This window comes from Dipodomys merriami, unplaced genomic scaffold (assembly GCF_024711535.1).
Source record: "Dipodomys merriami isolate MVZ:Mamm:240054 unplaced genomic scaffold, mDipMer1.0.p SCAF_5, whole genome shotgun sequence".
NCBI classification, from domain to species: domain Eukaryota; kingdom Metazoa; phylum Chordata; class Mammalia; order Rodentia; family Heteromyidae; genus Dipodomys; species Dipodomys merriami.
In genome coordinates this window covers 43,772,763-43,797,369 of record NW_027206068.1, presented here as the reverse complement: position 1 = coordinate 43,797,369, position 24,607 = coordinate 43,772,763, and the positions used below count along the sequence as shown (strand labels likewise).

Below are 24,607 nucleotides of genomic sequence, written 5' to 3'. Positions count from 1 at the left end.
AATATGGGGAATGATAAAAAGAATATTCTGCAATGCTGTCATGTCAATATAGTCGGTTAGAATGTGTGTTGTTGCTTTATGTTGGCTTTTCCTCTAGACGTATGACCTTAGCAGACATTGAGCGGATCGCTCCTCTGGAAGAAGGAACTCTGCCCTTCAACTTGGCTGAGGCCCAGAGGCAGGTGAGTGAAGAGAAAGAATAAGTTTTCCTCCCCTGTTTTCTGGGGAGCCCCTGGCCCCTTTTCACATGCAGTACCTTTCTGACTCTGGTTTTTTACTTACCAATTTTTACTTGGCATCTCCAAACTTAGGCATTTTTAGAAAGCTGAGAAGAGAAATTACTTAGAGACTTTCTTATGAACAGACAATGGTATATGTTTCCTTTCCAAGGTAGAGTGATTTACCTAGTGGCTCATACCTGTAATCCTAGCTTCTCAGGAGGCTGAGATCTGAGGATCACAACTCAAAACCAGGCCAGGGACGCCAATTTGTGAAATTCTTGTCTCAGTTAACTGGCAAAAAACTTGAAGTAGAGCTGTGGCTCAAGTGCTAGAGCATTAGTCTTGAGTGACTAAGCTAAGGGACAGTGCCCAGGCCCTGAGTTCAAGTCCAAAGATTGGTGTCCCCCCTACCCCCCCCCCAAAAAAAAAAAGAGAGAAAAAAGAGTGGTTCCTTGCTACATTCCAAAAGCATTCTCAGGTTGAGGGGATGGAAAAGAGCCTTGAGTTGTCACCATCCCCGTCAGCAGCAGCTGCACATGGCTAAATGAAAGTTGTCTTTTGCTCCACAGAGGTACTCTGTCAGTGTATTGTCTTAACTCTAATGCCTTCCTTTTTTTTTTTTTTTAGTATCAAAATGAGATAATTTTGTTTAGTCTGGAGTCATAGTTTGGAGGCTTTTAGACCTATTTTCTCTGTGAAAGGATTCATAAGTTATGTGGAAACAATTTTAGGAATGCTAAATTTTATTTTATGGTTAACAGAACCCAATCTCTTGAAGTTGTGGGAGTCAGAAACTTAAGACTTGGGACCTCCTCACTTAACTCTTGCTCAGCTCACTGTAGATCAGCCTTTGTGAAGAAAAGCCTTCCTGGCATGTGGTGTGCTTATACGGCATTTATAGAATAAATCCACTCACAGACAGAGTGTCGTTTTTAGAAAAAAGACCTCCTTTAAGGCAAAGCCATCTCTGAGTCCTGCGAGACTTAACCGTTTTTGGCTTGGAGCTCTAGTTCTGTATAGAGACGCCAGTTTGACCACAATGGGTTGATGCGGGCTACATTTTTAGGACTGCCAGGCTTCAAGCCAGGACCCTCCTCCTTTTTAGCTCCTTCCCACCCAAAAGCAGTGGCTGAGTTTTGTGTGCACCATGGAAGTCAAACTAGTGGGTGTGTACTCAGTAAATCCCAACTTGGCACCTCTGGAAACCCAGCTGGCTGTGGTTGAAAGAGGAAGCCGATTTCCCTGGGTGCAGGAGGAAAAACTCTATAATCACGTGCAGAAGTGGAGGCCATGTTTCTCTCCCCTCCCTTTGATTTTAAACAACAAATATGAGATGATGATCTCCTCTTCTATATGCCATCGGCTGTTGTTGAAATTTGGGGATAAAGAGAAAGCAGAAAAGCTCTTTTACATGTCCCTGCTCTCCAGCTGGCAGTGGCATCCCACTATGTTTAACCTGTAAGCCCTTTTGCAGCTTTTGAGATTTTGTCTTGGGTGATGGTTGATAGTGGCCATGAAAGGGTTAGGGCTAGTTTGATGAGATTTACAGCAGGAAATGATTGGCTTCTGCTTAGAAGTTTAGAGCAATTCACAGCCAGCCTGGTATGGAATACAGCATGCTTTTTACTCCATGAACCCCACTGGGCATAACACATTTGAACCACGGAGGTCATCCACCTGTAGGCAAGTCTGCCTGTCCCAGCACTGTGGAATGTTTCTCCTACACTGGAGTGGAGAAGGTGGAGTCTTTATTATGTCATTTTTAACAACCTGCTACCATTTCTAGCTTCTGAAAGATTAGAGTATGGAGTTTCATTTTTCTTTTAATTGAGAATTAGAGGCAATGGGAGGTTCCGCCCCTTGATTATTTTCAGAATACTGTAAATCATTATTTTGATACCCAAGCATATCTAAGTATGGCATATTTTTATGTATATAAATAAAATTGTGCTTCTCTTTTGAATGTGTTGGTCAAAATGAAGGTATTATTGAGCTCCATCTATGCAGGCACAGAATTGGGAACAACTTGTGAAATTTGCACGACATGTTTTACATTCTTAGAGTTGCATATATCTATGTAAAGCTATTTTCAGTTAAATGACAAGGAAATTCCAAATAATCTCATTATATTAGAATTGTGCTACATTGACAGCAACTAAAATTCAGAGGGTTGGTAGCTGGGGTTGATGATTATTTTCATTGTTCCCTGATTTTTAATTATCAGGGCTTTTGGAAAACAAATTTAATTTAATATATTTATTCAACAAGCCCTGACTGTATGTCATCCTTATTTGACAAGTCTATGAGTCATAAAATCACTATTTTATTTATGCAGGTAGAGAAGTACATTATGTTAAAATGTTCTTGCCCCAGAAATACTTCAAATGATAGGCTAGAAAGATAGCAACCTAACAACTGACTGACCTGGAATATGAATTTAGGAAAGATGGGCTAAAGGAGGAAAAATGAATAATCACATATAATCAGCCACTTACTAAGGATGTCATAAAAACATTGAGTAGCTATCTCTAGGTGGTAGTGTTAACAAAATGTTAATATGTATTTTGTATGCATATAGACCCACAAATATGAGTAGCTATCTCTGGGTGGTGGTGTTAACAAAATATTAGTATGTATTTTGTATGCATATAGACCCACAAATAATTTCAATAAATGACTTCATGCTGCATTGTTCAAACATTTTCATTACCACGAAATATTTAAATGGAAAAGGGGTTCTTATGGAAAATACCTGGCTAACCACAAGGTTCTTCTTAGCTTATATTTTCTTATTTCTTATATATTCTTATTACAAACATTTTTGAAAGTTGTGATGTTGGTTTTCTTTTTGTTGTTTTTGGTGTTTGTTTTTGTCTTGTTTTTTTTTGTTTTGTTTTTTGTTTTTTTTTGGGGGGGTGGTAATGGGGCTTCAACTCAGGGACTAGGTACTGTCCCTGAGCTCTTTTGCTCAAGGCTGTCTCTCTACCACTAGCCACAGCACCACGTCTTATGATACTGTATTTTAAGTAGTTATCTATGAATGGTCATTAAAGTATTTCCAGGATTTTACCTTTTTTTTGTTGTTGTTAAAAAAAAAAGCTGCTTTGTAGAATTTCTGTAGTTTGACACATTTTTTTTTTTACTAGCTTACTAGCTAGTAAGCTACTAGCTTACTACTAGTTTACTAACCTAATTATTTGCTAGCCTAATGTTATATAAGTAGAGTTTTAAGTGTTTGGATATATATTATCAAATTTTCTTCAGCTTTGCTTTGTTTGATAACTATTTTGATAAGATCTATTTTACTTAATTCTTGTGAGCCTAGATATTGCCACTTAAAAGCAAAATAAATTAATTAAGTAAATAAAATAGCCAGTTTAATTAATGAAAAATTATATCTCAAGGAATTTTCATTCCTTTGGTAACCAAAATTAAGCATTCACTTAAAACATTTTTATTGTAAAGATGATATACAGAGGGGTTGCAGTTACATAAGTAGTAAAATAATGTATACATTTCTTTTTGAACAGTGTTGCCCCCTCCCTCATTTTCTCCCATCCCCCCAACTTTACCCAAATTGTAAAGTTCATTTCCAACATAGTGTCTACTAGCATTCATTTTTTAAAAATTACCTTTAGTGAGTTGTACAAAGGATTTTCAATACATGTCAGTTTACGAGTCCAGTGCAACATTATTTTTAGTAAATAATGGCTTTTTATTATGTCCAAACATGACTTTGAATACTTTAAGCAATAATATAGTTGTTATTACTGAGAACTTATGGAATCTAACCTAATTTTCCTCTTTGGCACTTTAGTTGTATCACGGATTTAGACCTAGAGAATGTTTTTTAAGTAATATGTGCTGTTTATGTCTTTCCCCCTCCTGCCTGGAACCCCCCCTCCCTCCCCCCTCCTCCTCTGATACCCCCCTTCCCCCGCCCTCTTTCCCATGTGCAGAAAGCCTCAAGCGATTCAGATCGGCCAGTTCTCCTACAAATTGCAGAGTCTGCCTACAGGTTTGGTCTGGGTTCTGTTGCTGGAGGTTAGTTACAATTTGTGCAAGATACTCACTTTAGTGTTTCCTTTTGTCTTTTCTCAGATTTTCTATTTTGTAGTATTTCAGAGCAAAGCCTTTCCTGGTTGTTGCCCAAATCAATCTGTCTATATGACTAAATGGGAGCAAAGGGGAGTTTGTTACATACCTGCGTATAATTAGGCTCTTACAAATAACATTTTTCTCTTCCTGATCTTCAAGCAGCCTTTTAAAGATTGGCAAATAATGAGGTTAAGGCTGTACTGTTATGCTTTTAATTTAAGCCCTGTGACATCTTTTTATCAGGAGATACAAGAAGGAAAATCCACAAAAGGTTTATTAAGAATGTAGAAAGTTAGTGCAGTTTTAAAGTCTCTATATGCAAAATTTATTTCTTTTCTTAGGCTTTCTTTGATTTTATCCATTTTTCCCTTCCTTCCAAATGACCTTAATTCCCTCTAAAATCTTGATATTATTTAATTTTAGCTGTTGGAGCTACTGCTGTATATCCTATTGATCTTGTAAAAACTCGAATGCAGAACCAACGATCAACTGGCTCTTTTGTGGGGGAGCTCATGTATAAAAACAGCTTTGACTGTTTTAAGAAGGTGCTCCGTTATGAAGGCTTCTTTGGACTGTATAGAGGTTAGTGCCATGCCCCATGTCTTGTAAGGAGAAATAACAGTCAGAGGTTTGGCTTTCTATCTCAGTGCCTGAAATGAATTAGAGAGACTGTGTTAAAATGGAATACAGCAGATTCTCAATTATCCATGCTAATGGGTGTGGGCCGGAGGCATGTAGGGCATAGCTAATCAGAACAGCCCATAATCTGAAAGCCATTTATATTGCTCTCCCGTATGTTTTATTTCTTAAAATAATAAATTATTTTTTATAAACATCTTCAGTGAGCTTTTAAAAGGTTCATTGTGTTCCTAAAGTATTCCACTCAGCAGCTAATAAAGGAAAGGTATCCTCGGGACAGGACAAAGCTGGCATGTGATTCTTGATTCTGGAGCATACAATAGCCTCCCTTATCTAAGATGTTGCTTTCCATGGCTTCAGCTACTGAGACAATCATGATCTGAAAATGTTAATTAGAAAATTCCAGAAATTAGCGAGTCATACATTGTAAGTTGTGTACTAGTCTGAAAAGTGAAATCTCATTTCTTCTGGTTTCAAAATGAAGTCGATATATCATCCAAAGGTCATTACATCACAGTGTCCTTGTCATCCACCCAACCTTCATCTCAGCACATAGACATCTCATGTCACCACAAGTAGTATAAGGATAGTACTCTACACTATTCTGAGAGTGACAACATTTATAAAGCATTAATTATAGCATATTATGATTGCTCTGTTTTATTATCCTTGCTAAACTTTTAATTTAATTAGTTTATTTATTTACATATTTATGTTTGTAATGTTAGGTATGGAACCCAGTATTTTACACAGGTTAGGCAAATACAGTAGCAGCTATATGCCCAGTCCCAAATTTGCAGATTAAACTTTGTCACAGGAAAGAACACTCCTGTCCATTGTTTAAGGAATCTGCTGGAGATCTTGGAAGGTACCTCTCTAGATACTGCACAACAACTGACTCTACCCCAGGAAATCTGCCCAGCAGATAAACTAAGCATTAGTGGAGCCCTGCCTCCCTGCCTCCTTCTGAATTCAGGTTACCTCTTCACATCATCTGACTGTAACCACTCTAGCTAGTTCATTTTTTATTATGTCTCCAACTACCTTTATTTTGTCACTGAAGATTATTAAGCAAAGAAGATATCATCTCTAAGGCAAAGGATCCTACAGCCTTTCTGGATGTTTTTTGCTAATATTGCCTAACACATACCTTGATTCCTGCCTCCCCTTTTGTACCTGCCTTCTGAAAAGAAGAAAAAGTGTATTTGCATCAGTTAAAATACAGAATTGCAAGGTGTTTGATGCCCTGCTGCTTTGCCATTTGTCCACCTGCAGGTCTTCCCTCCTCTTCCTACTAGTGCTTGCTTTAAAAGAAGAAAATAGTGTTTAATGTTCTGCTCAGGCAGATAAAACTGGCAACTATGCTAACCCAGGCCTCTAGGCCTCTTCTGCCATCTGCTGACTTCAGTTTCTCTCCAAAGGAAACTTCCATGTGAAAAACAAAAATTCCTCTCACCTTAGAAGCTGGGAGGTTTCCAACTGTAGAGAAGTTCCATTTTTGCAGATCCTATTAGATAGGTAGATAACCTTCATCAAAGGCCTTTTGATCTTTTCTCTTCCCTCCTTCCCTCCCCGCTTCCCCCCTTTCTTACAATTGGGAAGGTCTTTGACCCCAGGTGATTGATGATGACCCCTATTGGGTCAGTGCCTTCCATTGAAATAGTTTTCCCCCTTGGTGACGACCCCCTTGCAAATGAAATGGCTCCCAAGTAGTACAAGGTTAATGTCACAGATCCTGCTTTGAGGCCAGTTAAGCAAAATTGACCACCTTACCTGCTTGTGTGGGAGGCTTTGTGAAAGGAAAACTTTTAACCCTCTTTTCAGAACAAATGTCTGCGCCAAGGCTTTGCTTTACCAACTACTTTTATGAGCTTTGCTTTTATGAGTATTGGAGTAAATAAATATCAGGAGTGCCTTTAGAGTTGCGAGAGCCCTGTGCAGCACTGCTGAATGTCTTCAGTGTGCTTGTATTGACTGCATTTGTTTGAAGCTTTCCTCTGTGATCACACCTGGCAGGCCATGATTCTTAATTATAGCTATATTTCTCTTCTGTGACCTGTCCTTTTGACCCCATAGACAGAAGAGTTCAAAGTGTACTTGAGCACTGAGTGCTAAGCAACATAGGTTGTGAAAAGTGGTTCCTATCTCTTGGTGGTTCAGTTGTTGTCTGAGTAAGAAGAGTGTGACTAATTTTAACTTCTCAGAGAAGGGAAGGGAGCTGGCACATAGAGCTGAGGCTCGTTCTGAACACTAAAGAAGCAGCTCTTCAGCCTTTTGAGGAGTTATAAATAGTCATTTATTTAACCTGTTTGAGGTGCTGAGCCCAAAGGGCAAAGGCCAGAGCTGTCTGTCAGGATAACAAGTAGAGTGTGACTGTAAGAAGATTAGCTCTGGGAGTCACCTATGTTCATTTCTTTCTGAGTTCTTATCTTTCCTAGCAGAGGATTTTAAAACAAAAGATTTACTATAAAACTCTTGTTAAGTTCCAATCTATAAGTTGCATCCTGAGAGCAAAGAGATGATAGACAGTTCAAGTTAAAGAAAAAAATAGCAATTTACATTCTTGCCATGAAAAATGACTCATTCCTGTTCTAAATTGGTCAGGAGCCTATTCCCTAGATTTTTGCACATGATCAGTTATTATATGCCACTATGTGTTTGTAAATGCTTATCATTGGGCAAGAGAGAAACAATATGAAAAGGCAGGCAAATCCTGGCAAATTTATTAAAGGAAATCAGAGTAGGAAATTTAAAAGACAAGTATTTTTGAGATGCAGCATTATGATCTTTATGTACAAAGCTAAGATATCAGATACCTACATGCAATTGCTTGTCCATTTCTAGTTAAATGTAATTCAGTTGTTTAGGTTTTTTTTTTTTTTTGTCACTTCAGGGGAAAGCGGTTACATTTAAGTTTTGAGAATAAAATTTGCTGCTATTAATGCTTTCACTTGGCAATAATTGAGATGATGTTGGAGTTCATGTCTAATGTATAAACATGTTTCAAATGAGCAGTTTTAGTATTTTACATAACATGCAATTCTCCATCAAGATATGTATATGCATGTGAATGTATAAAATGGTTCATAATTCCTGAATAGGGTCATTTGGAAATATTAGGAGCTATCTCCCCTGTCTTAAAATTACTTTTGTGTATTCTTCTTCACAGTTGGCAAATGGCTCTGAAAGATGTGGCTTTACACTATGTTTATAAAGTTAAAAATTATTTTTCATCACACTGTCTTTTACAACAAGAATACAATTGTTGTTCTTTTTTTTTTTTTAATTTAAAAGGAGTTCCCTGTGGAACTAAAGTGAAGGTTATTTTCAGAGAATACTTTCAGTGCTTCAGAATGCATTGTTTTGCTTTTTTCCTTCTCTAGCAGCTGACAGCGTCTGTACACCATCCTGGAAGTTGTCCAGCAGTAATCAGAGAGCACATCTGAATCACTGCCCATGGTCCTTAGGAGCTGAGATAGCTGTGGAACTGTAGGAACAGCCAGCCAGTGGTCTTCAATAGCCGTGCTACAGACAGACATCAGCAACTTTAATGTGTGAACTGGTTAATTCTCTTTTTTTCTTCAATGTAGGTCTCTGTTTCTTTGTCTCTATGAGACCCAGATTTTATTTATGTTTACTTGCTGGCAAAGATCCACAAAAGAATCTTAAGTCTCTAGCTCCACAAACCTTGGTGATGCAGTCTGTGTTCTTTATAAGAAAATGACTACTTTACCTAGATTTTTTTTTTTTTTGCACTTTTTGAAAATCTGACCACCAGAGAAATAATAATCTGGGATAATCCAGGGCTTCCTAAGTCGCTTGTAAAAAGTCCGTCTGTTTCTTCCCCAGTCCCATACTGATTTAACTTGTTCCCTTTAGTGAATTTCTCTCCAGCTGGATCTGAAGGAACTGCATAACCAGAGATGAGTCAGTCCTTGGTCTTTCACAGACTGGGCATATTTAAGAGAAACATTTGATTAGGTAATAGTCCATAATGAAAGGCTCTTAATGTTCCTGGATAACTAATTTCTGTTTTTTGAATTTTACAATACCTTCCTGTCATTCAGGCAGTGAGATGAGGAGTCTCTCAGAATGGAATGTTTTGGGAGAACCTTCGAGTAAATAAAAATATATATAAGAGAAGTCAGGGTCTATCAGAAATACATTCTGAGAAGAGGGACTGTTGGTAGGAGAAGTCCTAAAGAAAATCCCCCGCCCTCCCAAAAATAGATCATTTTGTGAATTAGATTTAATTTGAAACTGGAGCAGGGGAAGTGGGTAGAGGGATCAGCTAGTTAACAATACAGGCTTGCAAATTTTTGGATGTGTCAATGGCAAGTTGCTTCTGTATTGCAAAGAAACCTTCTTCCATCCCGGAATGTTCTCAAGGTGACATCTAGAGGATTTTGTGGAATATCTCGGGAAGTCATGGATCTGTACATGTTTAAGAAGGAACTTATCAAGGAGCTAGTGTGAGGCAGGTCTCCTTCCATGGCTGGTGGCACTTAGTAGGCAGAATCCAAATTCTGTAGACTTCTGGTTAGATTGCTTCTTCCTCAACAGTTCTTGTAGATTAAAAGAAAGATTAAAAACTCCTAGGTCCAATGTAAAATGATTGAAATTTCCATGTCTGTTTGCATAATTTAAAGCACATGTTGGGAGAAATCAGTTAATTTGTGAACTTCCCTGAGTCATATATCTACCATTATCCACCAAAACTTTTAAGTAATGCAAAATAGATTGGTTTAAATCTTCTTTCCTTGGTCACTTTCTTCATGCTTTCAGTTATGATGTTAAACTGTGAAAAAATCAAAAGACAGATGTTTGAACATATGAAACCAAGAATGAGGAAAAGATGTGGACAGTTCACTCATTAATTTATCAGGTCTCCTGAAATCTAGTGATTCAACTGCAGTGCATTATCAACTGAGTCTAAGACAGTTGAAACTCCAACTACAGTGGTGGGGTGGTGAGAACATTGGTAGAAGCTTTGGAGAGCAAGATAAGACCAATATTGAGCTTGGAAAATCAGGAAAGGTATCAAAAACACAGAATTCAGTGTAGCATGGAGAAGGAACCACTAGCGATTGAACTAATTTCTATCCTGTATAACTTGTTACTAGCATTGCTGAGACTGCAATGAGAGAAATAAATGAAAAGCTCATTGTTTAGGTAGAAGAAAAAAGAGCCAGGATCCTGAAAGTTGTCACTGGAGTAAGAGACTGAAAGATTGTATGATTCATCCTCCCAATGGTCTTCAGTTCTGGAAAGCCACACCACAGAAGAAGGAGTCAGAAGTACTGACCTTTTCCCTAAAACGGAATCAGATATAATTAGTTTTTATACTTAGATTCCTAAAGACATCCTGATGGTACCTGACAGTTTGAGGAAGGCATCGAACCCTGATTAAACAGGTATTGAAATCCCTGCCTTTGCTCCCTGCCCTTTCCCCAACCTACTTGCCAGCATAGGGAGTGGCCCAGAGAGTCTGAGGAGCACTGAACTGTGATGAGGGCTTTGAAAGGGGATAGTGTGCTGGGGAAGGTGGAAGCGCTTCATGCCTGGGGCAATATGAGTCAAAAGCTACAGACAAATGGGAGGAAGAGGGGGACAAGGAAAGAAAGCTTGAACTGGTGGGGGAGAGAAGGGCCTGGATACAGGAGCAAGTAGAAAAGCCCTGAGTCCTGGCTGCTGGGAGTGCTGATAGCTTCACAAAGAAGGTTAATCTGACGTTGAAAGCAAGGAGTGGAACTCTTGGGAGCTTGGGGCAAGCACAGTGGCTTCCACAGTGAGGTCTGTGAAGAAGGTGCCACTTGGTTGAAACTAGATGACAACAGTGTACTGGCTTCGGCTTTGGCACTGGGTATAGAGTGTCTTATGGATTCCATTGACCCATTAAATTCTGACTTTTGTCTCTGCCTGTATATCTTTCACCTTACTTTATGTACTCTTTGCTGTCTTTTTCAGGGTATGTTGGCCTTATTTGAACTGGGTTTTGTTTGGACTAACAGAGTTGTGCTGCCTTAGTTTGTTCGTTCTCTCTCTTTCTCTCTCCCTCCCTCCCTCCCTCTCTCTCTTTCTCCTTCCTTCCTTCCTTCCTTCCTTCCTTCCTTCCTTCCTTCCTTCCTTCCTTCCTCTCTCTCTCTTTCTTTCTTCCTTTCCTTCTTTCTTCTTCCTTTCTTTCCAAAAAATGAAATCTTTTTTTCTTTTTATTTATTTTTTAAATTTTATTTTATTGTAAAGATGCTGCACAGAGGCGTTACCGTATATGAGTAAGGCAATGAGTAAATTTCTTGTCAAACCTTGTTACCCCTTCCCTTGTTGTTTTGCTTCTCTTATCTAGCAGTGTTCTTTGGATCATTGGCTTTGTGTGACTACAGTTGTTTTTTGCCATCAACCTGGCTTCACTGCTTTCCCAAAGAGTCTGCTATTCGTGATGGGGAGGCAGAGGGAAAGGCATGATATTGATTGATGCCTGCTCCATGACCACCCTCACCCAAGAAGATGGAAGAATTATTCTAGTCCCATTTTACAAAGAGACTAATCCCATTATTAGTGGGAATTTCCAGTAATAGGTGTGGAAATGGAGGTATAAAGTGATTAGGTAACTAGCAGACAATTATGCACAGCCAATAATTTAAAGTCTGCCTGCTGGACCAATGCTTTAATCCCTTAGCTTTTCTGATAGCGAGTAAAAATATTGTTGTAAAAACTTGCTTATCAGCCAAGTTTTAAAAAGGTTATATTTTTTAACCTACCTTGATAACATATAGCTGAAGAGGCTAGTTCATTACCTTTTTCTTCAGTGCATGGGGCCCCTAGACATTCTCATACCATGAGGGCTCTCACTGCTTAAGGTCAGCTTTTCCAAGGATAGGGAAAATGTCACTGGAACAACCATTATACCCCTAATTCTGTATTATGGATATTGGTTACGCTGAGCTGTCTCTGTAAACAAGAAATGAATCCAGGCAAAGATTGAAAAGAGCCAGCACTGGTGGCTCACGCTTGTAATCCTAGCTACCCAGGAGCATGAGATCCGAGGATGGAAGTTCAAAGCCAACCTGGGCAGGAAAGTCCATGAAACTATTACTCCAATTAATCACCAGAAAACCAAAAGTGGACCTGTGGCTCAAAGTGATGAGTGCTGAACTTGAGCAAAAAAGGCTCAGGTACAGAGCCCAGACCCTAAACTCAAGCCTATGACTTAAAAAAAAAAAAAAAGAAAAAGAAAACATAGCATCAAGTACTAACGGTTCTTGAATATAAAATAAGTGATGAATTATCTGATTTTCATGTCATGAAAAATAAACCAGCAAATAGTAATTAGCATGATTGTTTTTAGCAGTGAAGAATTTCATTGAATTCAAAGAATAACTTAGCCAAGATCACTCACCACAAATTCTAGGTACAAACCTAGAATTCCATCGAGGTCTGTCTGTCTACCTCTAAAACCTGTACCCTAAAACCATTCATTTTGCTGCCATTCCATTGGAAGTTAATTGCTTTAAATGGCTTAGCATTTGGTTTTGTGAAGGTTTTGTTTTGTTTTGGCAGTATTGATGCTTGAACACTTGCTACCCAGGCTCTCTTATCACTGAGCCCCACTTCCGGACCTGCTTTCTGCTCATTATTTTTGAGATAGGGACTTCTTGTCTAGGCACTCACATAGGTGCAGAGCCATCCATGTTAGGCTACTAGCAGCACTAGGATAACAGGCATGTGCTACTACATGCAGCTCTGTGGAGTAGGAGTCTCACAAACTTCTCTGCCTGGGCTGACCTCCAACTGGGATCCTCCCAATCTTAGTCACCCAAGTAAAGGTTACAGACATGAGCCACCAGCACTTAGCTTGGGCTAACATTGTTAATGAATTTCTTTCCCAGACTTTTGCCAACTCTGAATTGATAGAATTGTATTTCTCAAAAGTTCTTAGATTAAAAAAAAAATAGTGCACATTACTCAAGGGAATAAATACCTTTGGGGTTGTGAAGGAAAAACGTAAGCTTCTGACCTGGGACTTAGGTCCCACATCTCTAGCTGAGTTCTCATTGAGTTGTACAGGGACAATATGATTTATATCTCCAACCTATGAAATTTGAAGACAAAACACGGTATTAATACTGTGCCCTGTAAATCTTTTCACGCATTAGCAGCCCCCGGTGGAGTGAACTTTGCTAAGGAAGCATTGCCATATGTGCCGATGGAGTTGGACTCCAAAGAGTAGATTAGAAACCAACCACACTAATAAATTTAAGTCAAGGCAGTTGGAAAATGGACTGCAGTTTTGACAAGTTAGAAACAACACACACATTCAATCCCTGTTTCAAATGGTTAAAATGAATTTCCAGAAACATCTTATATTAGAAACCTGATTTTTTTTTTTTGCTGAGTTACACAGATGTCAAACATATATTCACTTGAACTTTAAATATGACTATGATGAAGTGCTCTAACTAGGAAGTTGGCTTTAGGTTTACTGAGCCATGATACCCTCTTCCCTCAGAAGTCTAGGTGCACAGAGTGTTACTAGAATTCCCACTTCTGCAACTTTTCATTGTCCCACAGATCATGAGGCTTCCCAAAGAGCATTTACCTAAAACTAGACATGTCAACTCCACATTTGTAGTGGACTTGATACATCATACCCACAGATTACAACTTATAGCTACCTGTATTTTGCTACTTAGCCATAGTAGATTAAAAGTAAAGATTGTTCCTATTCACTGCCTACCTCAGTGCTGACATCTTTTCCAGGTCTTAGGAATGAGTGCTCACTTTGGTTCTCTTACTGAATTGACCTTTATTTAATATAAAGAAACTCTTGACTTCTGATTATATTACTTTAATTCTTCCTAGCTCTGGTCTCTGCCCTTGTTGTGTCATTTTTCTGCTGTTACAACTTTTAACTTTTTTTGTTTTTAATTAGGGAGGTAGTGGGGTTAGAATTCAGGGCTTCATGCTTACTAGGCTAGTATGGTACCACTTAAGCTGTGTCTCCATATCTGGTTTGTCGGTTGTAGGGCTTGAACTCTGGGCCTGGGTGCTGTCCCTGTGCTCTTCAGCTCAAGGCAAGTGCTCTATCCCTTGAGCCACAGCACCACTTCTGGTTTTCTTTTTTTTTTGGGGGGGGGGTCCAGTTGTGGGGCCTGAACTCTGGGCCTGGGCACTGTCCCTCAGCTCTTCAGCTCAAGGCTAGTGCTCTACAACTTGAGCCACAGCGCCACTTCCGGCTTTTTTCTTTTTGCTTATGTGGTGCTGAGGAATGGAATCCAGGGCCTCATGCATGCAAGGCAAGTGCTCTACCACTGAGCCACCTTCCCAGCCCCCACTTCTGGTTTTCTAGTGGTTTATTGGAGATAAGAGTGTCATAGAGTTTCCTGCCTGGCCTGGCTTTGAAGCATGATCCTCAGATCTCAGCCTCCTGAGTAGCTAGGATTATAGGCATGAGCTACCAGTGCCCAGCTTGCTGGTTATTTTTGAAGTATGGTCTCATTTCTTGCTCTGGCACATGCTAGAGCCATGCTCCACTTAGTTTAGACCTCTTATTTTTTTCTGGGATCACAGGCCTGAGCTATAGCATCTCGCTTTTCTTCATAGTAATGGACTCTTCTGGGCAGGCTGGTTTGCCACTGCAATCCTCCCAGTCTTAGCCTCCCAACTAGCTTGGGATGATAGGCACATATACCACCGTGCTTAGCTGTGGGTTCTCATGAACTTTTCTTTTTTTTTTTTTTTTGGTCCGGTTGTGGGACCTAACTCTGGGCCTGGGCCCTGTCCCTCAGCTCTTCAGCTCAAGGCTAGCACTCTACCACTTGAGCCATAGCACCACTTCTGGCTTTTTTCTTTTTGCTTATGTGGTCCTGGGGAATTGAACATGGGGCCTCAGGCATGCAAGGCAAGCGCTCTACCACTGAGCCACCTTTCCAGCCCTCTCATGAACTTTTCTATCTAGCCTTGAACCTCAGTCCTCCCATTCTCAGTCTCCCAAATAGCTAGGATTATAGGCATAAGCCACCAGCACCTGGTGAAACATTTTACTTTTAAAGCCGTCCTCCATATCTACAGAATCTTGCCAATGCCCCTCTGGAGCCAGACCATCTGGATTGAAAGCCACTTCCTATCTAACAACTGAGTGAACTTAGGAACTCCATTGAAGTTGGCTTATTTCTTCATTGATGGGAATAAAAATAGTGTGCCCTGAACACAGTTATGAGGATTAAATGTGTTAATTCACATAAAGCATTAGTATTAGTAATACCTGGTGTGCAGTAAATACCCTGGATAATACCACTATTATGTATTATTAGATCTGTGGTTTAACCACAGTCTCCAGTAATTTTGCTCAGTCCTAAATGTGTCATGATGTTGAGACACATTTTCCCTTCATCTGCAACAAAAAATTCTATTGTGAGGATATCAACAAGAGTAATAAAAATAAAAACTGGCACTTGTGCTCATTGAGGTGTCAGCATTAGAGCAGAGTGGAGCCTTGGATTCAGGGTCTTGTCTAAAAAGTAGAGCCTTTCCCGATCTAGAAAGATTGCTGTGATGTCAGAAAGAGATCCAGGCTGCCAGTTCTTTTTTTGCAAGAAGCTTAGTTAGATTATGTTTCAAAGCTCATGCTCCTCAAACATACCCACATGCTAGAGTCATACAGGATCAAGAATCTCTGGCCTCAGGCTGCTGCTTCACAGTGTATATAGCAGAGCTGGTTGTTCAGAAGAGTCTGCCAAGTAAACTTTCTAGTGTGTGTGTGTGTGTGTGTGTGTGTGTGTGTGTGAGAGAGAGAGAGAGAGAGAGAGAGAGAGAGAGAGAGAGAGAGAGAGAGTTGTGGGGCTGGATCTCAGGGCCTGAGCGCTGTCCCTGAACTCTTGCTCAAGACTAGGACTCTACCACTTGAGCCACAGTGCTGCTTCCAGTTTTTTGAGTGGTTAATTGGCGGGAAGAGTCTCACAGGGACATTTCTGCCCTTGCTGGCTTCGAACCACGATCCTCAGATGTCAGCCTTCTGAGTAGCTAGGATTATAGGCATGAGGCACTGGTGCCTGACAAGTAGACCTTCTGTGTAGATGAATTAGACAATGGCTAGCACTCTGAAGCCCTTTGTAAAGGCATCAGGATGTACAGTCTAAATGTATTTTTACCTCAGCTCAGGGTGAATATCTGAGAAGACATTAGTCTTTGATTTTCACTTATTTCTTTTCCTAGAAAAAAATACATGAAAATAGTGTTTTTAAGCTCAGATATATAGTCCCCTACTGTTTTAACTGCCATACCTTGCGAAGGCCGCGCTTCTCCCTAGTGCTTTGACTCTTGCTGACTCCCAATTCAGCTGAACATGTCCAAAACATAGCTGTTCATGGGTCAACCCAAACGTTACTTTCCACAGGTTTCTTCAGCTCTCCCCAGTTGGTCATGCTAAAGATTGAGCAGACTTAGTCAAGTGTGGTTGTTCTCTCCCACCCCTTCCTTCCTAAGACATACATGTGTGACATAACATTCCCACACAGTCAGCATTCTTACCTTGTCCAGCAGCAGGCATATCACTCATCTGCTTCAAACCTTCTATATACTGCTCATCTAAGTGAGAGTATATCAGGCTCAGGATCTTGCCCTAGATAGTGGCAACAGTATCTAGCCATTGGTTCCTTGGGCTACTTCCCTATGACTCCTCCACATGGGCCAGGATGATAGTGTTTTCCATTCTTGAGTACCATTGGCATGTTTCCACTCTTCTTCCTTTGCTTTATCTATTGCTCTTCTCAGAACGAATCTTTTTTCCAATCGCCTTTTTCTAATGTAAGAGGAGGAAGAGCGTGCCCTACCATATAAAGTGTTCATCCCCAAGTTAGAGTTGTTCCAAAAACGAATGCCTGATCTATGGGCATTTAAAGGAGGGCAAAAACAGTCTATCCATCTATCAGTACATTGTTCTATATTTAATAAAGTCCACTGAGTAGGAGGTGTGGGAAGGGAGAAGGTAGAGACATACTTTCCTGTAATAATGAGATTTCCTGCATCACTTACTGTGGATTGACCCAATGTGCAAATGATCCATAAAGTAAAAGGGGCTGCTGTGGCTGTTAGAAGTTAGTACTTCAACATTCCATCTCAAGTATTCTCATTAAAGGTAATAGCAGAAAATTGCAGCAAAGATTGCCCCAGTTTTTAAGTGGTGATCCCCTCTACAGAGCTGTTGATTTGTTTAGTTAATGCTAATTTATTTAATATACTTCTGCTCCTTGTTGATTTTTAGGTTTGCTGCCACAGTTATTGGGAGTCGCCCCAGAGAAGGCCATAAAACTTACAGTAAGTCTTTTGAGTTGGAGTTTCTTACGAAGGGAATTTGCACATACTTAAGAATCTAATAGGTAATCTTCTGTGAATCAGCAGGTTGGTGGTTCCTCAAAGGCGCTAACTAATTTGAAGGTCAAAGTCTCTCACCACACATGGCTTTTCATTATTTCCCATTTAACACTGAACTTTCAAAATGTGATAATGACCTTGGAGAACACTCTTGGTGGTTTTGCCATCATCTTTTCCTTAGAGCAATAGCAGTGGTGCAGCGGCAACAGCAGCAGAGTTTTCCTCCATACATCCCATATTAGGCACTTGACATTCGTAATCTTATTGTTTTAATCTCAAGCAAAGTGTGATCTACTGTGTAGAGATAAGGAGAGTGAGGCCCCAGGGTTTAGACAGTTTACCTATGGCCACATAACTCATGAGCAGGAGAACTAGAATTGCAACTCAGACTTTCTGACTTCAAAGTGGTCCTCTTTCAATTACACCTGCTGTTAATAGAATGTGTAGGGTGTGTCACACTAGCATTTGCCAAAGCCAAATACTGAGATCTTTGTGTTCTAGTTGAAGTTGACCTTACATCATGTTGTTTACCCCATACTTGGCTCATGTTGACAAGTGATTGGTACTCCTTTGAGTGTTTGCAGAAGTTTGGTTGTAACTCAACTGAGGCTTGAAAGTCCCAGAAAGTTCAGTTCCAAGTTTTAGATTTGGCCATGGAATTTCAATCCTGAAATTGTTACACCATTTTATTATATGATTTTGAAATAGTTAATCTTCTCTGGCCTATATATGTCTTAAAATTGCTTGTAGTACATATCATTTTCAAAATATTATACTTAATTAATGCAATTGATGCTCTTTGAGATCTTTGAGGAATTTTTAGATACTGAATTACTACTAAGCTGAAAAAAATCTAAAAAATTGGTCTCAGTGAGGAGTGTTTTAGATTAAATCTTGTTAGACTTAAAAGTGATTTTTTTTACTCATACCTTACAAGATAGTTTTTAAATTATAAAATGTATGGGTTTATTTTGTTTGAACTATCAGTATTTCTTACTATTGTGACTGCAGGACATTTATGAATTTTGAGCTTCTAAGTCATTTTATATTTTTTCTCCCTACAACATTAAGAAGGAATATATATATATTTTACCTTTTCAAAACCATATGTATGCTATTAAAATACTTCTCTCAAACGTATTAGATCTGTTGAATTATACAATAGATAAAAAATGAATACATATTAACAGATACGTATTATTTGTGTTTAATGAGTTTGTTTATATTTTTCATCAGCTTCTATAAATATTTTTCTTCAAGGTGAATGATTTTGTGAGGGATAAGTTCATGCACAAAGATGGTTCTGTCCCAGTGACAGCAGAAATTCTTGCTGGAGGCTGCGTAAGTACCTTTTGCAGATTGCCTACATTTGAAAATCTTGTTTTACATACATATCACTGTCATGGTCAGCAAATATGAACTAAGCTTCTGTTTAACCACAGATCTTGTACCAGGGCTGTGTTTCCTAGACAGGCGGCCATTCCTGAGGTGAAGGGTAAATGTTTCTGATATTATTGCCTGTTAAGTCATGCCTGTTCAATTCATCATTGCTTGTGGTTGGTCTGCTGTAGAAGTCATTTGTGGCAGGAGTGTTTGGCCTTTGAAAGATCTTTGCGAACCCTTTCTAAAATTAATTTGTAGTACATTCTTTCCTCGTGATACCCTCTGCTGGGTCAGGCACTAAAATTTGTAGCATGGAGCCAGCAACCATTGCTTTCTGCTTTGCTTTTCTATGCAAGTGGCCGCAACCCTCCCAGCCTTCAGTGCTTCTGGGAGGAAGAGGCTGTGCAAGAGCTGGCTGAAGATCTCTGCATAATCACATTGCGCAGACTGCGTCTTGTTCTGAAGTTCAGCAAAACTTTTTCCATCGCTATCTCATGTACCAATTTGTCTATGTGAATGCAGATACATTAAGTAAATGAACCCGCACACAAAGATTTGTGTTATTTAAAAGCAAGCTTCATTACAGAAACAGGCTTTGATCACTCGGTCAAGATAATATCTAACTTCAAATATCTTTTCTTAGAAGAATTGTGAAGTCTTTTTCTCTTTCCTTTTTTAATTAACTGCTTCTCAATAGCAAGTGTTATTCACAAAGTAAATTTTTAATTGTTATACTTTAAGTCATACAACAGAGTTTCAATTTAATAGATTAGTTTATAAGTACAATGTCACCCCTAATTTTTTTTCTTGAAAAACCATTGAGTTTAGAAGCTGAACAGACACTTGAACATATTCATGCTTGTGTGAAAGAGTTTATTGTCCTATCTGATGTTGAATGGTAGCTCTTTAAAAGGTGGTAGGAGCTCAGTAGTGCTGGTTCCTGGTAAATTTTGAGAGATGTATGGAATCTGGCTACTGCCTGGCTCTCTGTTTGATCACTGACCTGTCAGAGATAGCTAGGTAGGATCCTCATAGTCTGTGAATTTAGGGTGGAAAGAGGGAGCCTTTAATGTCCTCACTAAAAAGGCACAATAATAACTACAGAGAACAGCAGGAGTTGCCGGAAACTATTCTCCTTCATAAGTATACTTCATTTCAGACAACCCCACAGGTTCCACTGGAGGATATGGGTTATCGTATTTTTAAATTAGTGTTTCCATGGGTTAGATCTAGACAATAATTATTGCCAGGGGCTGAAGGTAACATAGCATTTCAGTAGGTCAGGTGGAGGTGGGTTTTTTCTTTTTAAGTTAGATTTTAAACCTACTATAAAGACGCGATTATAGATCTCTCCAAGAATTTAAAATGCAAAACAAATTTTGTGATGCTACTCAAGATTCTGGCAGTCATCCTGGCATGGTGCCCGGAGGTGTATTTTCTTACTGAAAACATTTTGCCTTCACATGCCTGTGGTGCCAATGAGGCTGGCTGTGGCACACACTGTCGAGGTGCCCTCTGTAGGTGGTCTTGTTTTCCAATGCAGAATACAGATTGGCATCAGACGTGGTGCCTCGTTACTATAAAAAGGTGCAGCCCTTTTTCTGATCTGTTCTAAACACAGGATTAAAATTGGAGCCACTCGGGCTTTACTTAAAAAATTTCAAAATGAAGTTTGCCATCCTTCATCTCAAAGGTAGGTAGCATGGTCCTTAGTATTTTACAGTCACCTCCTCTTTCCTTCAGTCATTGCTTCTTGAAGTAAGAGCTTATAGTCCGATAAGCAGTCCTGTGGGACGTAGTCAGCTGCTAGAAGTCTTCAGATCTCTAAATAGAATGTATAACATTGTGGGGAGGGGAGTAGGGGGGCCGCACGCACCTGCCAGAACTGGGTCTTGAACTCAGGGTCTGGGCCCTGTCCTGTAGCTTTAAGCGCAAGGCTAATGTTTTACCACTTGAACTACTGTTCCACTTCCAGCTTTTTGGTGGTTAATTGGAGATAAAAGTCGTATAGACTTTCCTACTTCAAACCATGATCTTTAGAACTCAGCCTTCTGAGTAGCTAGAATTACAGGTTTGAACCACTAGCATCTGGCAGACGAGTCCATCTTTGTGTGCATGTGCATGTGTATGTGTGTGTGTGTGCATGTGCAAGCAAACACGCAGTCGCCTGCACATGCAGGCTAAATAGCAGCAGTGTCTGTTCTTACAGGCTTTAGCAAAACTTTCCCTAATCAGAACCAGTGTGTACTTAGAAAAACTTATGTTCCACAGCCTGCTCTGTCCAACTGGAAATACAAAGGGTTTTGTGAGCCTGTGTCAAATGAGCAGTTCCCTGCCTTAGTTCAGCCAAGCATTGCTGGGCAATGACTTTCAAGTCCCTGGGGAGCTCACCTTGCTTCATTATTACTGAAAGCTTGTACACATGGGTGACTTACACACTCACAACCAAAACTGGTTCCTTCTTGAACAAGGCCTTTTCTGTTTTATAATCTGACTTCTACAAAAACAGGGAAAATATGCTGGGAGATTCTTGTCTCTTAACCTCATAACTTCATAGTGCTTAGCCACACAGTCTTGCTTTATTTATTATTCTTTTTAGAAAAATGAAAGTGGTAGTATACTTGGAGGAACACAGTCATGAGCTCTTAACAGGAATAAATTTTAACCCATTCCTTTTTTTGTTTTTGATATAACCGTATCTGACACATACAAAAGTTTGACCTTATTTTTAAGCTCATTTTTTTACATTGGGATCTTTTAGTTTGGAATCTAAAATTGGACTTGTTCTCTGAAGCTTTTTGTAGATTTACAGTTAGCTGTAGTGATATATTCAGCAGAGTTCGAGCAAGACTAAACTAGATGCTAACACTGGGGTTTATAAACTTGATGTCTGAAATAGTTCTTTGTGGTTGCATTTTCTCTGTGAGTAGATTTCTGCATTCTAAAATATTTTAGGCTGATAGTTGCAGTAGTTCTGATAGAGACCTGGGCCTTCTAGTTTCCTTGTACTGAACATAGATATCCTTCTCTTTCTTTTTACCCTTCCCCTTTTGTAGGTCAGGAACTGTTAGAGACAGAGCTTTTCAGCAAATGTGTTAAAGGGGAGAGAGCCTGTGACTATTACCCCATTCCCAATGATGTAAAAACTGGCATGCTATCTCTGGGTATGATACCATTGTTTCACATTTGTTAAAAAAATTTTAAAAAATCTGTGCAATGCCATATGATGTATAGGTTACAGTTTTCTATCTTTTATGCATCCAGTGGAAATAAGGGGTTAAAATCATGGGGAATCTGGGATCACTAGTTTTGATTCTTTGATATTAATAAGAAGACTAGCTAAGAAAAGCAAGGGTACCATATTTAGGATATGGGGGTTGGGTTTAAGTTGGGTTTAGTATTTGTTGTTTTTGTTTCTGGTTCCAGAATTTGAACTTAGTGCTTTACACTCTTGCTCAACTTTCTTGTTTGTGATTGGCACTCTTGCAATTTGAACCACGCTGCCAATCCAGCTGTCAATTGGAGATAGAGTCTTAGAAACTTTTCTGCAGGGATTGGTTTTAAACCATAATCCTATGATAGCAGCCTCTCGAATAGTTAGGATTATAGGTGTAAGCCACTAGCACCCATATCAGAATTGGTTTTAAGGGAGAAATATAAATAAGATGATGAATTTGTCTCACATTAAAATTAATATTCACCAGAAAAGCTATGTCTACAGCATATGAACCTCTGCTCATAAAGTTCATAGTTAGTAAAAGTTACTTATATGCCAATGGAAAATGCATACTATTTGGAAAATAAGTGAACATGCTTTTGAACTATATTTTTTGATATTGTATCCTCAGTATTTTCTATTGTGATTCACTCCTGTGTATGCCTGCTTATGGGTGTTTATATTCATTTTGAATGGGATAAACCATTGGTAAACACACATCACTAGTTCTGAAAGGGATTGGTAAGAGTGCCACCATTGGGAAAACATGGAATGAGCAGTAATTTTAATTGTTTTCCCCTGCAGATAGATAGTACCCTGCAGCTGTCATCTGCCTCTGCTTTCCCTGTTATACCAATTCTCATATATGTGGGGCTTCTTAATGCTTGTTTTTGTATAGTAATGTATCAGTTGTCTTTTGTTTAGACATAGGGTCTTGCCCACGCTGGCCTGTAACTTCCTGTGTAGCCCCAAGCTGGCATTGAACATGTGATCTTTATGCCTCTGCCTCAGCATAAGTTGCTAAGATTATATGCATGTACCACCAGATGTCATTTTTAAGGCAAATTCTTAGACTCTTCTTTTTAACATTACATTCAATTGTGTTTTTTTTAACTTTTGGAAAACATGAAAGATGCAGACACAAATGTATTCCCACTTAACTTAAAATCACAAACTTAAAAATGAGGTTCTCGTGTATCTGTTCTAGTTGTTTTTCCCTTCTTCATATCCAGAGACAAACCTACCCTGAGATAAACTTGGTTTTCATTCCAATACATATCTTCCCATTTTATGTCATAAAGAAGAACATAACTGAGCCATGTAAATATTTGCTTTTAGTGTTTACTTCAGATCGGGTGCAATAAGAACAGTTCGTGGTTTTTAGATAGAAACTTAGGCATTCTTTCTATCAGTGCTACTGATGTTCTTTACTTTTAGAGAAGAGTATCAGAAGGGAGCATTGCTTCCAATTGTTGTAATGTGGCATAGTTGTAATCAAACAGCATGTGTGAATTTATAGGCCCGTTAACTATGGTTAGAACAGTATGTTCATTTAACCAAGTTTTTGGTAACTTGGGGATTTTCCTTAGACTTTAGTCATTTCTTCAGTGTTAAAATTTAAACATATATTCAGTTCTGAATAAACTTAAAAATGTTAACCTTCCCCACTGAAAACACACTCTCTGTCTCCTATACCGGGGATCCTACCTTATTTCTGTCTTTTTTTCTCTTTTCTTTTCCCTTTTCTCTCCCTCTGCCATAGCTCTTGCCACTTTTCAATCATTCTGTGCAATTTGTCTACCTCTTGCTTTCTGTGTTTTATTATAAAGGATAGATACCTCACGGGAAGGATCTTTTCACTCATTGGCATGGCCCAAGGACCTTGGATTAACATGGCAACTGGCAGGCTCCTAGTAAACATTTGCTAAATGAAAAAATTTTGAAGCCAAAACACCTCTTAAAAATGAGTTTGTCTTGGACTTCCAAAACTCTGAACCATGAACTAATAAGACCTTATTCTTTGTAATTTTTTTAAATGGTCATTTAAAGTCTTCAATTTAATTAATATACATCTTTTTTTCCTGTGTTAGTTATGCTCCTTTTCATTCATAATAAAATGTACCTTCTGTCTTTTCAATCCATAATGATAGTGATTCCTAACTCATCAAGAATAGAGAGGATTTAGAAAGACATCACTTTGCAAAGTAAAATATTCTGTTCAACCTTTTGCAGGTCTAATTTTGGAGAATTACATAGTAGAGCTGATTTAATTTATAAAATAAATCTTTATGAGAATAATAATTTAAATGATCACATATAACAGCAAGCAATCCCTAAAGAATATGGTCTTTAAGTCATTTCCAGATCCTGAAGCCTTCACCTACCAGTTGTGAGTCAGAGACTAGAAAACGTAATTGCTTTAGATGAACCTTAATATTTGTTTGTTAGTTAGTTTTTTTTTTTTCGGTCCTGAGGTTTGAATTCTGGGCTTGGGCACTGTCCCAGCACTCTTCAGCTCAAGGCAAGTGCTCTACCACCTGAGCCACAGCGCCACTTCCGGCTTTTTGCTTTTTGCTTATGTGGTGCTAAGGAATCGAACCCAGGGCCTCAGGCATGCAAGGCAAGCTCTCTACCACTGAGCCAACTTCCCAGCCCTACTTCCAGTTGGAGATAAGAGTCT

At 39.1% G+C, this 24,607-nt stretch overlaps 1 protein-coding gene across 3 annotated transcripts in view; it reads left to right on the top strand.

Moving 5' to 3' along the window:
• Slc25a13 (solute carrier family 25 member 13) overlaps positions 1–24,607 on the top strand; it is a 159,697-nt gene that overhangs the window by 96,305 nt on the left and 38,785 nt on the right. For all 3 annotated transcript variants that reach the window (XM_069996543.1, XM_069996544.1, XM_069996545.1), the window contains 5 exons: positions 98–182; positions 4,181–4,265; positions 4,743–4,901; positions 17,218–17,270; positions 18,588–18,668. In XM_069996543.1, coding sequence (XP_069852644.1) covers positions 98–182; positions 4,181–4,265; positions 4,743–4,901; positions 17,218–17,270; positions 18,588–18,668 — 463 coding nt within the window. The remainder of the gene's footprint in view (positions 1–97; positions 183–4,180; positions 4,266–4,742; positions 4,902–17,217; positions 17,271–18,587; positions 18,669–24,607) is intronic.